Here is a 16,677-nt window from a genome sequence, read left to right on the forward strand (position 1 = left end):
GGGTTTACTGCCCTGCTCCATAGGCAGCTGCAGCGCTTCTTGCCTCTGCTCCAGAGAGGGTGAAGCCATGTTCCCAGTCAGTTCAGACCTGGCTGGGGAGCATGAGGGAGAGGGTTTGCCATTGCCCATCTCCAGAGGCGGCTGCAGGAATTTCTGCATGAGAAGTAGTTTCAACTGCAGGTCCCTGTCAGGACAAGCCCTGGTTTTGAGGCTTGTGCAGTGGACACACTTGGCAGGGACATGTGTCTCGCCAAGGCACTTCACACAGCGTGAGTATCCATCAGACATTGGCATAAAGTCCTGACAAGAAGCACATTCCTTGAATCCTGAAGCCCCTGGCATTATTGCACTAGTAATGTCAGGGGACAGTGTCTCAGTGGGAGACAAACTTGAGGGGATTTTTTTTTTAAACTAAGTAACTATTCTAAAGGAAAGGAAACAACTGGGATGTTACTAACTAACTATTTCTATGTTCTTTGTAATTGTTTCCTTCAAAAACCAGGGAAGAGGATCAGCACTGCTCCGAGTCCCGTCTTCTGCTGAGGATGGTTGAGAAGGAACTGAGGAGAGTGTGGGCCACAAGCGCTCAGGAAGATTCCAACGAGACGGGAGATATCAACTGAGTGCGTGCGTCCCGACCAGGCACTGCTACCGAAAATTTCCGATCAACGGCCGGGACACACTGTCACCTACAGTGGAGCACCCACAGGGACAGCACTCTAAGAAGAACTATATATTCTTATATCTTATACTAATGTGTGAGGATAAAGGTTAAAGACACTGTGTGTTGCTTCTGCCCAGTCAGATGGGTTTGTTAGTACAATGAGAAAGGGATAAGAAACAGAGCAGAGCTAAAGTGCTACAGTGTATGGTGGGAGTATAATATATAAACATACACTGGGAGGCTGCCTGGGTCCTCTCTCAAGCCAAGGTCAAGCAACCAGTTAGAAAGATTTATCCCCTGCCTGGCCACAAGGACACACTGCCCCACTCAGAACGGTGTTCCTATTTATTTAGTCCCATAGACCATGCTGCCCTGCACTGGAATTCTTGTGACTCTGGCCAATAGGCCACAGTGACCTGCACAGGAGGGCAGCCCTATTGACGCTGTACCATTGACTCTAGCCATTAGATCATACTGCCCTGCGCTGAAGGACAATCCTATTGACTCCAGCCACTAGGCCAGATGGTTCTGAACCTAAGGACGGCCCCTCCCTGACCCTCACCATTAGGCTATACTGCCCCAAGAGGAGGTGCGGTCCATTGGACTTGGCCGCAGGGCCATAATGCCACCAATAATGTGTGATGGGGCATATCTGCCCCTCCAAAGCATCACTGAGTCAGGGCTCAGCTGCTACAGACATGCAGTGAGTGACAGGAAAGAAGAGAGGGCATCACTGAGCTAAACAAAATTCCCTCAGTCATACATAGCTCATAGCAGAAGGTTCCTGAGGCTGAGTCATGTGTAGCTCAACTGAGTTACTCTCAGTATGGATGCAGTGCACTCATACCACAGTTGACACAAGCTAGTCCTCCAGTGCACAGCCCCATGGCACCCAGTTACAAGTTCTTTCCACTGCAAGCAATTCTTTGATGACCAAGTTTCAGATCCACGTCGACCCACAATGGTTGCTGAGGGGCTACCTCAGAGGGCTTCTACCTGGCCTGAGGTATCAAATCTTTGATGGACCTTTGGGCCAATGCACGTCCCTTCTATGGATTCAATATCTCAAACAGAAACTGACTCAGATGGGGATTCACCATTCCAGTAATCTGCGTCTCTAGGAAATTAAGCATCTGAAGGTGATTTATGTCTGCGGAATAGCTGTGTCTGAAGGGTCTCCAGGCTCGTCCATCCCACCATGGGGCCTGTAGAGTAATTACTGCCGAGCTGCAGCATCTGACACTCACTGTGTGGCTACTGGTGAGGAGGGATAAAAGTCAGATTTTCAAAGTTACAAAGGAGATTTTTGATACCAGTGTAGCCAGCTCTTGGGCAACCATGTGTTATTCATAAAGCTCCAGCTCCTGGAGCCACATGATCCTGTGAGAATGTCAGCTTCATTTAAAAAGAAAAAAGTCAGCATCTAGCTCTAGCGGTTGTAGAGAAAAGCTTGCAAATCTGACCCGAGTGTGACCAAAGCCTCAAAAACAAGGGAAACAAGAACACCCTGAAAGGTGATGTTGGTTTGGCTTGGTTTTAAAATCTGATGATTTTTTTAGCCAATCTCCTGATTTTTGAGGCCTGACTCATGGTGGTTAAAGACTTGGGGTTGGTGACATTACAGCTCCCATTCATCCTAGTGGGATTTGGGCACTCCAATCCCTCAGACAGCTGTGAAGGTCTCAGCCTTGCAGGCCATGAGACTATAGGTTCCCAGTGGGAAAAGTGTAGCAGCACAGTGCCTTCAGGTCCCATGGCAGGACAGGAAAGGATCAGTGTCAGGGGCTCTGGGATCCTTTCCCAGGGGCAGCAGGAGCTGGGTGACTTGCTGTAAGTTCTGACAATCCTGCCACCCAGAGCTAGGACAAACCCCGGTCACCCTAATGTCATCCCCTCCCCACAGCCTCTTGGGCCTGACTATTTTACTCTGCAGGACTCAGGATGGGGGAAAGGTCATTGGTCCTCAGATGCCCCTACCTCAGCCCTGCAGGGGGCAGCATACATGGGGGACAGGGAGGGAAATAATTGGGATTCAAACATTTTTACCAGCGAGAGAACATGGCGTCAGGAGGAGGATCCCCAGGCTGCACACACAGAGCTGCCACCACGTCACCATGGGGACACTTCGGGCAGGGACCTGTAAGGAGAGAGCAGGTATGGTTAATACTCCCCAGACTGCGTGAGGGTCCGGCAGTGCAGGGAACATGCTCCATCCATCGTCTGACCTAACCCACTCTACTCTCAGGCAGAGAAGCTCCCCAGTGACAGGAGAGGATTTCACCCCACCCAGGCTGCTCTGCCGCCTGCCAGGTCTGGCACTAGGAATTTCTATCATTTTGATATGACATGTATCCACCCTCATTTCCTCCCCTTGTTGGTTCTCTGACCAGGGCCGGCTCCAGACCACAGCGCGCCAAGCGCGCGCTTGGGGCGGCGTCCCGCGGGAGGGCGGCAGGCGGCTCTGGTGGACCTGCCGCAGGTATGCCTGCAGAGGGTCCGCAGGTCCGGTGGACCTCCCGCAGATGTGCCTGCGGAGGTTCCGCTGGTCCCGTGGCTTCGGTGGAGCATCCGCAGGCGTGCCTGCGGGAGGTCCACTGTAGCCGCGGGACCAGCGGACCCTCCGCAGGCACGTCTGCAGGAGGTCTACCGGAGCCGTGGGACCGGCGACCGCCAGAGCGCCCCCCGTGGCGTGCCGCCCTGCTTGGGGCGGCGCAAATCCTAGCGCTGCCCCTGTCTCTGACCATACATTGGTGCAGGTGCCCCCGATACCAGTGCAGGGTGAGTCTGCAGCACAGCAGGACCACTTCTCAGGTAACCCCAGTGGTATCCACATTGCTTTCCCCACTGCAGAAGAGGCCTTGGTTTTGTGCCTGCCACTACCTTGGAAAACACAGCCAATGCGTGACCCGGGGCTCTCCACAACTAACTGCATGAGGCTCTACAGCATGAGCTAAAGAGCCAGGCTGGGCAGCTGGGGCTGTGACAGACTCATGTGTTGTGTGGATCAGGTCCAAAGGGCCAAAGGGTCCTGTCTCACATCCTGGCCAGTGGGTGACATCTGGGCACCTTTCTACAGGATCAGCTTGGCTGGAAGTCACCCACCTCTGTAAGTGACGTTACCAAGTGACAGGGAAGGAGTTGGCAGTGACTGTGACAGATACCAGGGGGAGCTGTCAGATACCTGCTGCCCCCTCCCCTGACATCAATTGGAGACTATCACATCAGTAGACATTACAGCAAAATACACAGTGAGAGGTCAGGAAGCACCATCTCAGCTCTGCACAGAGTGTCAGGTATCATCCTGCCCCCAATTCTCCAGTCCATATACAGTGTCAGACTGGATGGACACAATTGGCTGTTCTGACCGTAACATCTGTGAATCTATTTCTGTTTCACTTTCAGCTCCCTCCAAAACAATCCATCATGTGTGTGGTGCATTGAAAACTGTATTGGAATTGTAAGCTGTCACTGTAAATGAGGGTTGTCCTGGTCCTGCAGGCAGGCAGGGGCTCTGTAGGGAAGTGTGTGATCTGGGTCCAGCAGTAGGCAGATGTACAGAGAGCAGCCTAGAGCAAAGTGGGTTGACCTGGGCATCTCTGCCTTAGGGAGCAGCCTGCTTTGTCTCTCTCTGTTTTGGGTCCTTGTGTGTTATTGTTCTAGATTCTAAGCATTAAAGCTGTGTTAAGCTGCAACCTTCCAGCCAAAGGATTTATGCTTATATCTAACTCTTCTATGTGTGCCAGGAGCATAAGAATGGGCACCCTCCCCCAAAAGAGACCTCCCTTCTGAGTGGGGGAATGACATGAACAGCTGGAGGGCAGGATTGAGGCTTAGGCACTGTTGGCCCATGCCCAGTGCAATGTTAAAGCCTAAGTACTATAGGCCCATGACCTGGGCAGGGTTAAGGCCTAAGCACTATGGACTTGTGCTTAGGGCCCCAGGAGACTCTTGTCTTGCATTTAGAAGAAAACATAAGTTTATCAGTTGTGTGTGTGAGGAGAAAAGCTCAGAATCATGCTCTGGATTTAATGGTGTGACAGTCTGTATCCCTATATGCATCCCTTTCATAAGACCATGATAAATCTTGTACAAACTATGCCTTCTGAGCTATCATTTAAAAACTCAAGGTTTGCTGATCATTATTGTCCTGGTAAAATGTGTGGCAACATTGTATGTAAATTTTTTCGCTTCTACCATATAAAACATGTTCCAAGTCTGGGGAAGCAGCCACAAACCAGTTCCTCAGAGACAAAAGGTTAAACAACACTTCAACTAGATGACAACAAGATCAAGTGGACCATCACCTAGTTAAATGGCCACTCCCCACACTCCACCCCGCCTCCAGGTTAGGATGCAGCTGTTCTCTAATGGTACCAAGTATAAGAGATGTGATTCCTCAGGCACACTCCATCAACTGGATGAAGAGATGGGAGAACATGGGCCTTTTCTCAAAATAATATTTCTGCTTCCACTTCTCATTTTCTTTCATCATCCATATGGTTTCATTGTCATGAGATTTCAGCAAGTTATCAGTGACTGGCAAATTAGATCTGCTGCTTCTTCCCATTAACAGCTGAGCTGGAGAAGAGCCATTCTCCAGAGCTGTACTTTGGTAAATCAAAAAAGCTTTATGAAAATCACTCCCACAGTCAAATATCTTTTTCATAAGGTTCTTTACTGTCTGTACAGACCTTTCCATGGATTGATTCAATTGGGCATAATTTGGATTCGATGTTTTGTGATTAAAATCCCAGTCTAAAGAAAATTGACTAAAATGTGCACTGGAAAATTGCAGCTGATTATCACTAATGACTTCATCTGGAATTCCATATCTGGAAAAGATTCCCTTCTTGCCAGCTATCAATGACTTACTATTAGCACTATGCAGTGTGCAAATTTTTGGATACAGAGAATAATAGAATGTGATTATTAAATAGTCTTTTGATTGCCAGGTAAATCAGTCACTGCCGACCTTCTCATAAGGCCTTTGTGGAACTAGATGAGGTCTCAGTGGCTCTGCCTGTTGGCATGGATTGTATTTGAATCATGAAAAGCAGTTTCCTACTTCACTAGTAATGCTGTGTATTGACCATTGTTGGAAGACAGGCTACTGGGCTAGATGGATCCTTGGTCTGATGCAGTATGGCTATTCTTATGTTCTTATGTGATTGATCTGCAGCCAATATATCACCTATCATGCTCACTGTTTGCATTTCTCAATTCCTCCGTGACCCTCCTGGATCTTCTATAGCAGGGCAGAAAAGGTGGGGGAGTTGCATTATACGTAAGAGAGCAGTATGACTGCTCAGAACTCTGGTATGAAACTTCAGAAAAACCTGAGAGTCTCTGGATTAAGTTTAGAAGTGTGAGCAACAATGGTGATGTCATGGTGGGAGTCTGCTATAGACCACCAGACCCGGGGGATGAGGTGGATGAGGCTTTCTTCCGGCAACTAACATAATTTACTATATCACGGGCCCTGGTTCTCATGGGAGATGTTAATCACTCTGATATTTGCTGGGAGAGCAATACAGAGGTGCACAGACAATCCAGGAAGTTTTTGGAAAGGGTAGGGGACAATTTCCTGGTGTAAGTGCTGGAGGAACCAACTAGAGGCAAAGCTCTTCTAGACCTGCTGCTCACAAACTGGGAAGAATTAGTAGGGGAAGCAAAAGTGGATGGGAACCTGGAAGGCAGTGACCATGAGATGGTTGAGTTCAGGATCCTGACACAAGGAAGAAGGAAGAGCAACAGAATAGGCTAACCTAGTGAGGAGGTGTCCTGGTCTGCACCCTCACTTGAAACTGGGCGGTTTCAAAGTGAGGACCAGCATGTCTTCCCCCCACCCCAAAATCCTAGGGTAGGTCTCCCCTTCGGCTGCCACCACCCGGTCAATTCCGTGGGCCGGGACACCCCTGTTTCCCCCCTTGGGAACACAGATCAATTTACAGAGGAGGAACCTTCCCCCTCCCCCCTCTTCCCTCTCTCCAGCCTGCTCCGGAGACAGAGAAGCCTGGATTCAAACGCCTTGAATCTCTACACACAGGGAAGCAGCCCACTTCCCCCTCCCCTTCCCCTGAATTTCCCCAAGAGAAGGAATTAACCAAGTCCAAAGAAAAGGAAAGAATTTATTAAGAGAACAAAAGAAAATACAGAATCTCTATGAATCCAAGCTGGGCACTCATAGGGTATAACCTTGCTAAGTTCTGGAGCGAATTCTCTCTCTTTCTCAGTACAACCAGTACAAGCAGAATTAAGAATAATCAATAACAAACACACAGAATTGCAAACATAGGATTATTAGATAAGGACACAAAGTATCTTTCTAATACTCACTATCTTGACTAGAAGAAATTAGTTCAGAAAGGTGGAACTTGTAGGGACTTGATTAACTCGTCTGGTCTCTTGAACTCCAAACGGCCAAAGACAAAGACCCCCCCAAACAGAGAGAAAAAGTTCCCTCCTAGGAGTTTCAAAATCTCTTCCCTGATTAGTTCTCAGGCTAGGTTCACCGGGGGAAGGAGACCAAAGCCCTGAGGTAAGTGGGGAAGTGGGATTCCGGGAGGAAACACAAGCAGGAAACTGCAAGAGGGGAGGACTCCTGTCTCAGACCGAGAAAGCAGGACAATCAGCGAGTTATCTTAAGTGCCTATACACAAATGCAAGAAGCCTGGGGAACAAGCAGGGAGAACTAGAAGTCCTGGCACAGTCAGGGAATTATGATGTAATTGGAATAACTGAGACTTGGTGGGATAACTCACATGATTGGTGTACTATCATGGATGGATATAAACTGTTCAGGAAGGACAGGCAGAGCAGAAAAGGTGGGGGAGTTGTGTTGTATGTAAGAGAGCAGTAAGACTGCTCAGAGCTCCAGTATGAAACTGCAGAAAAACCTGAGTGTCTCTGGATTAAATTTAGAAGTATGAACAACAAGGGTAATGTCATGGTGGGAGTCTGCTACAGACCACCGGACCAGGGGGATGAGGTCGACGAGGCTTTCTTTCAGCAACTAACAGAAGTTGCTAGATCACAGGGCCTGGTTCTCATGGGTGACTTTAATCACCCCAATATCTGCTGGGAGAGCAATACAGCAGTGAACAGACAATCTAGGAAGTTTCTGGAAAGTGTAGGGGACAATTTCCTGGTGCAAGTGCTGGAGGAACCAACTAGGGGAAAAGCTCTTCTTGACCTGCTGCTCACAAACAGGGAAGAAATAGTAGAGGAAGCAATAGTGGATGGGAACCTGGGAGGCAGTGACCATGAGATGGTCAAGTTCAGGATCCTGACACAAGGAAGAAAGGAGAGCAGTAGAACAGAGACCCTGGACTTCAGAAAAGCAGACTTCGACTCCCTCAGGGAACTGATGGGCAAGGTCCCCTGGGAGAATAACATGACGGGGAAAGGAGTCGAGGAAAGCTGGCTGTATTTCAAAGAAACCTTATTGAGGTTGCAGGAACAAACCATCCCAATGTGTAGGAAGAAAAGTAAATATGGCAGGCGACCAGCTTGGCTTAACAGTGAAATCCTTGCTCGTCTTAAACACAAAAGAACAGCTTACAAGAAGTGGAAGATTGGACAAATAAGCAGGGAGGAGTATAAAAGTATTGTTCAGGCATGCAGGTGTGAAATCAGGAAGGCCAAATCACACTTGGAGTTGCAGCTAGCCGGAGATGTTAGGAGTAACAAGAAGGGTTTCTTTAGGTATGTTAGCAACAGGAAGAAAGTCAAGGAAAGTGTGGGCCCCTTGCTGAATGAGGGAGGGAACCTAGTGACAGAGGATGTGGAGAAAGCTAGTGTACTCAATGCTTTTTTTGCCTCTGTCTTCACAGACAAGGTCAGCTCCCAGACAGCTGCACTCTGCAGCATGGTATGGGGAGGAGGTGACCAGCTCTCTGTGGAGAAAGAAGTAGTTCGGGGCTATTTAGGAAAGCTGGATGAGCACAAGTCCATGGGGCCGGATGCGCTGCATCCGAGGGTGCTAAAGGAGTTGGCCGATGAGATTGCAGAGCCATTGGCCATTAGCTTTGAAAAATCAAGGCAATCAGGGGAGGTCCCGGATGACTGGAAAAAAGCTAATGTAGTGCCCATCTTTAAAAAAGGGAAGAAGGAAGATCCAGGGAACTACAGGCCAGTCAGTCTCACCTCAGTCCCTGGAAAAATCATGGAACAGGTGCTCAAGGAATCAATCCTGAACCACTTAAAGGAAGGGAAAGTGATCAGAAACAGTCAGCATGGATTTACCAAGGGCAAGTCATGCCTGACTAACCTAATTTCCTTCTATGAGGAGATAACTGGGTCTGTGGATGAGGGGAAAGCAGTGGATGTGTTATTCCATTACTTTAGCAAAGCTTTTGATATGGTCTCCCACTGTATTCTTGCCAGCAAGTTAAAGAAGTATGGGCTGGATGAATGGACTATAAGGTGGATAGAAAGCTGGCTAGATCATCGGGCTCAACGGGTAATGATCAATGGCTCCATGTCTAGCTGGCAACCAGTTTCAAGTGGAGTGTCCCAAAGGTTGGTCCTGGAGCCAGTTTTGTTCAATATCTTCATTAATGATCTGAAGGATAGTGTGGACTGCACTCTCAGCAAGTTTGCACATGACACTAAACTAGGAGGAGTGGTAGATACATTGGAGGGTAGGAATAGGATACAGAGGGACCTAAACAAATTAGAGGATAGGGTCAAAAGAAACCTGATGAGGTTCAACAAGGAGAAGTTCAGAATCCTGCACTTAGGACAGAAGAATCCCATTCACTCTTTCAGACGAGGGACCGAATGGCTAGGCAGCATTTCCGCAGAAAAGGACCTAGGGGTTACAGTGGATGTGAAGCTGGATATGAGTCAACAGTGTGCCTTTGTTGCCAAGAAGGCCAATGGCATTTTGGGCTGTATAAGTAGGGGCATTGCCTGCAGATTGAGGGATGTGATCATTCCCCTCTATTCGACTTTGCTGAGGCCTCATCTGGAGTACTGTGTCCAGTTTTGGGCCCCACACTACAAGGAGGATGTGGAAAAATTGGAAAGAGTCCAGCAGAGGGCAACAAAAATGATTAGGGGACTGAAACACATGACTTATGAGGAGAGGCTGAGGGAACTGGGATTGTTTAGTCTGCAGAAGAGAAGAATGAGGGGGGATTTGATATCTACTTTCAACTACGTGAAAGGGGGTTCCAAAGAGGATGGCTCTAGACTGTTCTCAGTGGCACCTGATGACAGAACAAGGAGTAATGATCTCAAGTTGCCGTGGAGAAGGTTTAGGTTGGATATTAGAAAACACTTTTTCACTAGCAGGGTGGTGAAGCACTGGAATGAGTTACCTAGGGAGGTGATAGAATCTCCTTCCTTAGAGGTTTTTAAGGTCAGGCTTGACAAAGCCCTGGCTGGAATGATTTAGTTGTGAATTGGTCCTGCTTTGAGCAGGGGGTTGGACTAGATGACCTCCTGAGGTCCCTTCCAACCTTGATATTCTATGATTCTATGATTTCTTTCCAGATTCATATTCGCATTACAACCTTGCTGCCCTTGAAAATTACCCTATCACAGCAAGTTCATGTCTGCGGTTCCAATAGCCTGTTATTCTTGACCAGCAACTGCTTATTTCTTCAGGCCACGCTTTGATTATCACTTTTTAAAGGATTCACAACAATTCATCTTTCTCTGGCCTTGTCTACACTTGAGAGTTGCAGTGCTGGTGGTGGCTTTACAGCTCTGTAACTCACTCCCCGTCTACACTGGCAAGGCTCATACAACGCTGTATCTCCCTGGCTACAGCCCTGCTTGTACTCCACCTCAACGAGAGGAATAAAGAGAATAGCGCTGCTGCTGCAGCACTGGAGTGCCAGTGTGGCCACCCAAAGCGCTCTGATTGGCCTCCAGAAGTTTTCGGCAGCATCCCAGAATCTCTGTTCTAGCCAATCTGCTCATCAGTTCAAACTCTACTGCCCTGGCCTCAGGTGACCAACCATTAGACCCGGCCTTTAAATGCCCCTTCCTGTTTGCTCAGCCAGGTGTGGAGTGCAATCAGTGAATCTTTCCAGGTGACTATGCCTCTACGCGCCAAACAAGCCCCAGCATGGAGCAATGGCGAGTTTGCTGGACTTCATCAGTGTTTGGGGGGAGGAAGCTGTCCAGTCACAGCTGTGCTCCAGCCATACAAATTGTGATACCTTTGGACAGATATCAAGGGCCATGATGGAAAGGGGCCATGACCGGGACTCACTGCAGTGCAGGGTTAAAATGAAGGAGCTGTGGAGTGCCTACTGCAAAGCCCACGAGGGAAACCGCTGCTCCAGTGCTGCACCCATGACCTGCCATTTCTACAAAGAGCTGGACGCGATACTTGGGGGTGACCCCCCTCCACTCCGAGCACTACCATGGACACTTCAGAACGGGGGGAGGAGGAAAGCAAGAGTGAGGGTACTGGGGCGGGGAGGGACACCCCGGAGTCACTGGAGGCATGCAGCCAGGAGCTCTTCTCAAGCCAGGAGGAAGGTAGCCAGTCGCAGCAGCCGGTACTTGGTGGAGGTCAAACAGAGGAGCAGGTTCCCGGTAAGTGGCTTTTATTTTCAGGATGGAAATTTTTTGGGAGAGGAGGGTTAGGGCTGCATGCATGCATGCCTAGATGCAGAATAGAGCATTGATGTGGTCTATCACTTCGCGGTAATCGGCCTCAGTAATCTCTTCGAATATCTCATCCAGAAGGTGGGCAATACGCTTGCTCAGGTTTATTGGGAGAGCCACTGTGGTCCTTGTCCCAGTCAGGCTAATGTGTCCATGCCACTGTGCTGCAAGGGGTGGGGGGACCATTGCTGCACACAGGTAAGCTGCATAGGGGCCAGGGCGGAAGCCGCATTGCAGTAAAAGACTCTATCTTGCTTCCCAGGTCACCCTCAGCAGTGAGATATCTTGCAGGATAAACTCCTGTGGAAAATATTGGGACAGTGTTCAGTGTAGGTGCCCCCTGCAGCTGTTGGCTCTCCCCAAGGCACAGAAACCCAGAAGACAGTACAGCCCTGAAACAATCAATCCCCTTTATTCACCATTTCAGGGCTCCCATGGGTTATGTGCACTCTCCTTGGGATGGGAAAATTATGGTATTGTGCAGACTGTGTATGCCCTCCTTAAGTGCGGGGGAATCATTACGCTGTCTGGTATAAACAATACTGCCTCTGTTTAATGTTGCATTTTGCCTTTACAGATGCAACCTTGAGATCTAGGCTGTCCGTGTTATCAATGGCTGAGAGACTGCAAAAACTCCGGAAGAGACCACGAAAAAGCAAAGACGACATGCTGCACAAAAGTGATGCACCAATCTCTCACAGAGAATCAAAAACCGCAGGAGTGGAGGGAGAGGGAAAGCAGGATCTGCAAGGAAAACGCAGTGCACCGGAAGCAAAGCATGGAGCAGCTGATAAGCATCCTGGAGCGCCAAGCAGACTCTCTCCAGGCGCTCGTAGCCATGCAGGCAGAGCACAACTGCCCCTGCTCCCCCCAGCAGCCCTTGTCCCAAAGCTCTTTCCCTTGTGCCCTCATGTCAGCTCTAACCCCCCTTCCCAACTAAGCTGGGTTCTTACCGCCACCAGCTGACTCCAACACCTGTACATTCACCAACCAGCCCTGAGAACTGCAACCCTTACCATCTGCACTCAACCCCCATCACCATGCAGCATAGCCATCCTGAAGTGCAGCACTCTTTGCATTGCACTCCAGACAGGGCATATGCAAATCTGTGATTGCACTGTTCCTCACTCCACCCCCTTGCCCTTTCTGATTCCCAAAAAGTTGTGTTTCTTTCAATACATTAATTTTCTTTTCAATAAATGAATTTTTTGGCTATGAAAACAGTCTTTATTATTGCATAAAGTAAAAAATACCTTAGCTCAGGAAAGAAACAGGCATGGCAAATCAGCTTCGCAAGCACAGATTCCTACTAACATTATAACTACTGCACTTCACTCCTGTGCAAGACACCAAACATTACTGTTGGTTTTCAGCCTCAAGTTCCTCCCTCAAGGCATCCCTAATCCTTGCAGCCATGTGCTGGGCCTCTCTAATAGCCCTGCTCTCTGGCTGTGCAAATTCAGCCTCCAGGCGTTGAATCTCGGAGTTCCATGCCTGACTGAATCTTTCACTCTTCTCTTCACAAATATTATGGAGGGTACAGCACGTGGATATAACCGCAGGGATGCTGTTTTTGCCCAAGTCCAGCTTCCCATACAGAAATCGCCAGCAGCCCTTTAAATGGCCAAAAGCACACTCCACAGTCATTCGGCACCAGCTCTGCCTGTAGTTGAACCGTTCCTTACTGCTGTCAAGGCTTCCTGTGCAGGGTTTCATGAGCCATGGCATTAACGGGTAAGCGGAGTCTCCAAGGATCACAATGGGCATTTTGACGTCCCCTACTGTGATCTTCCGCTCTGGGAAAAAAGTCCCGTCCTGCAGCTTCCTGAACAGGCCATTGTTCCGAAAGATGCGTGCGTCATGCACTTTTCTGGGCCAGCCTGCGTTAATGTCAATGAAACGCCCACAGTGATCCACAAGCGCCTGGAGAACCATAGAGAAATACCCCTTCCGATTAATGTACTCGGATGCTAGGTGGGGTTGTGCCAGAATAGGAATATGCGTCCCATCTATCGCCCCTCCACAGTTAGGGAAACCCATTTGTGCAAAGCCATCCACAGCATCCTGCGTGTTCCCCAGAGTCACAGTTCTTCTTCGCAGGATGCGGTTAATGGCCCTGCAAACTTCCATCAACATGATTCCAACAGTCGACTTTCCCACTCCAAGCTGGTTCCCGACCGATCAGTAGCTGTCTGGAGTTGCCAGCTTCCAGATTGCAATAGCCACCCACTTCTCCACCGGCAGGGCAGCTCTCAATCTCGTTTCCTTGAGCCTCAGTGTGGGGGCGAGCTCAGCACACAGTCCCATGAAAGTGGCTTTTCTCATCTGAAAGTTCTGCAGCCACTGCTCGTCATCCCAGACTTGCATGACGATGTGATCCCACCACTCAGTGCTTGTTTCCCGAGCCCAAAAGTGGTGTTCCACGGTGCTGAGCATGTCTGTGAATGCCACAAGCAATTTTGTGTCATACGCGTTACGTGACTCGCTATCATCATTGGACTCCTCACCGTCACTTTGGATCTTAAGGAATAGCTCAACTGCCAAACGTGATGTGCTGGCGAGACTCGTCAGCATATTCCTCAGCAGCTTGGGCTCCATTTCCCACAGACCGAAGCAGAACACAGATCACGCTGCACAGAAACTGTTGAAAGATGCCGCCAAATGTGGACGGAAACACGGGGATTGCTGAGATGTGAAGTGATGCATCGTGGGGCGTTGGGAGAGGAACCAGAATGCCCAGCACCCTCCTCCCCTTTCCCACAACCCACGGTGCCAGAATGGGAAGCGATGCTCTGTGGGACAGCTGCCCATAATGCACCACTCCGAACACCACTGCAAATGCTCCAAATGAGGCTATGACAGTGCGCTGGTAGCTGTCAGTGTGGCCAGACTGCAGTACTTTCCCTACTCAGCTGTACGAAGACAGGTTTAACTCCCAGCGCTGAACAGCTGCAAGTGTAGCCATAGCCTCCATTCTTCTCTTACTTGTTGCAATTTCCTGTTAATTACTACGGGAACTGACTTTACAGTCAGATCTAAATAGACTTGCATCTTTATCATCAACGTCTTCTCTGATTTTGTAGTGGGAGTCACTATTCTAGAAAGTGCATCTTCAGTGAACATGAATTTACTGGGCATGTAGGTCACAACCAAACCATATTGCTGCTGCTTTATCATCATTCTTAATATCATAATTGCCTTCTATGACAAGATAACCGGCTCTGTGGATGAGGGGAAAGCAGTGGATGTACTATTTCTGGACTTTAGCAAAGCTTTTGATACAGTCTCCCACAGTATTCTTGCCAGCAAGTTAAAGAAGTATGGGCTGGATGAATGGACGGTAAGGTGGATAGAAAACTGGCTAGATGGTCGGGCTCAACGGGTAGTGATCAATGGTTCCATGTCTAGTTGGCAGCTGGTATCAAGTGGAGTGCCCCAAGGGTCGGTGCTGGGGCCGGTTTTATTCAATATCTTCATTAACGATCTGGAGGATGGTGTGGACTGCACCCTTAGCAAGTTTGCAGATGACACTAAACTGGGAGGAGTGGTTGATATGCTGGAGGGTAGGGCTAGGATACAGAGGGACCTAGACAAATTAGAGGATTGGGCCAAAAGAAATATGATGAGGTTAAACAAGGACAAGTGCAGAGTCCTGAACTTAGGACGGAAGAATCCCATGTACTGCTACAGACTAGGGACCGAATGGCTGGGCAGCAGTTCTGCAGAAAAGGACCTAGGGGTTACGGTGGACGAAAAGCTGAATATGAGTCAACAGTGTGCCCTTGTTGCCAAGAAGGCTAATGGCATTTTGGGTTGTATAAGTAGGGGCATTTCCAGCAGATCGAGGGATGTGATCATTCCCCTCTACTCAGCACTGGTGAGGCCTCATTTGGAGTACTGTGTCCAGTTTTGGGCCCCACAGTACAAGAAGGATGTGGATAAATTGGAGAGAGTCCAGCGGAGGGCAACAAAAATGATTAGGGGGCTGGAGCACATGACTTATGAGGAGAGGCTGAGGGAACTGGGATTGTTTAGTCTGCAGAAGAGAAGAATGAGGGGGGATATGATAGCTGCTTTCAACTACCTGAAAGGGGGTTCCAAAGAGGATGGATCTAGACTGTTCTCAGTGGTAGAAGATGACAGAACAAGGAGTAATGGTCTCAAGTTGCAGAGGGGGAGGTTTAGGTTGGATATTAGGAAAAACTTTTTCACTAGTAGGGTGGTGAAGAACTGGAATGGGTTACCTAGGGAGGTAGTGGAATCTCCTTCCTTAGAGGTTTTTAAGGTCAGGCTTGACAAAGCCCTGGCTGGGATGACTTAGTTGGGTTTGGTCCTGCTTTGAGCAGGGGGTTGGACTAAATGACCTCCTGAGGTCCCTTCCAACCCTGAGATTCTATGATTCTATGAATCGTTAAGGTACAATCATTTAACGATTTTCTAAATAATGCTATCTGGGGTACATGGTCCATTTCAAGTTCCACAGTCTGGCCATAAATATATTAATTGAATGTTTCACAGGCAAACAATATTCCTAAAAGTTCTTTCTCTGTGTGTATCTGGTTTCTGCCTCAGTCAGTGATTTGGATGTTACTGGTTGCTAAAAGTTCTCATTTGTCTGTAGAATCACTGCACCCAACACAGACTGTGAAACATCTGATGAAATTTTAAAGGCCTGCCTGGTGCGTGGAATTGCAGCACTGGCTCTTGTATCAGTTGTTGTTTCAAATTGTCCCATGATTCCTCCTGTACCCAGTACCATTCACTTTTATTCTCTAGCAATTGCTTCAAAGATGCTGCTTTTGTAGGTAGATTAGGTATGAATTTTCCAAGACAATTAACCATTTCCAGGAACCCTTGTGTAAACGGGCTACTCACCGCCCCGGCGCCTCCTGCTGGTTTTTCCGGGGAATTAGCTCTTTTTCAGCCCGGAGCGCCCTCTCCTGGCCGGTGATCCGCCTGTTTTCCTATCGGCCCCGTGTCCCTCCCAGGACCCCGGTGCCCCTTTAACTGGGTTTCCCCCTCCCCGGGGGTCCCCCACCCTGCTTTCCCCGCTTCGCCTCAGAATGGCTACTGCCCAGTCGTGCTCTAGCCCCAGCTCCGGGGGCAGACTGCAGTATCCGCCTTCTCGTCACAGGCAAAGGGGTTTGGACCTGGTGCTCTTCCTACCCCTGGGTCGCCCCTTGCAACCCCCAGTACCTGTGGCCTACCGCTAGGCTGCAGCCTGGGGTTTTCCAGGCTGGAGCTCCCCAGCTCCTTAGCCTGTTCCCAGTCCTGCTTCACCCAGGTACTTTACCTCCGCTCATAAGCAGCCAGGCCCATCCCTCTCTGAAGGCAGAGAGAGACTGTCTGGGCTCTGGCTTCCCTGCCTTCTTATAAGCCCCAGGGCT

The 16,677-nt window shown here is 49.1% G+C and overlaps 1 protein-coding gene across 1 annotated transcript in view; it reads right to left on the reverse strand.

The window, feature by feature from the left end:
• LOC120393043 (butyrophilin subfamily 3 member A2-like) overlaps positions 1 to 16,617 on the reverse strand; it is an 81,869-nt gene extending 65,252 nt beyond the window's left edge. Inside the window, exons 1-2 of the mRNA XM_039517676.1 lie at positions 16,584 to 16,617; positions 2,711 to 2,801 (exon numbers count right to left, since the gene is read on the reverse strand). Of these exons, the coding sequence (XP_039373610.1) occupies positions 2,711 to 2,780 (70 nt within the window). The 5' untranslated portion in view covers positions 2,781 to 2,801; positions 16,584 to 16,617. The remainder of the gene's footprint in view (positions 1 to 2,710; positions 2,802 to 16,583) is intronic.
• Positions 16,618 to 16,677: the final 60 nt, after the last annotated feature.

The sequence above is a fragment of the Mauremys reevesii genome, unplaced genomic scaffold, assembly GCF_016161935.1.
Source record: "Mauremys reevesii isolate NIE-2019 unplaced genomic scaffold, ASM1616193v1 Contig14, whole genome shotgun sequence".
Classification (NCBI taxonomy): domain Eukaryota; kingdom Metazoa; phylum Chordata; order Testudines; family Geoemydidae; genus Mauremys; species Mauremys reevesii.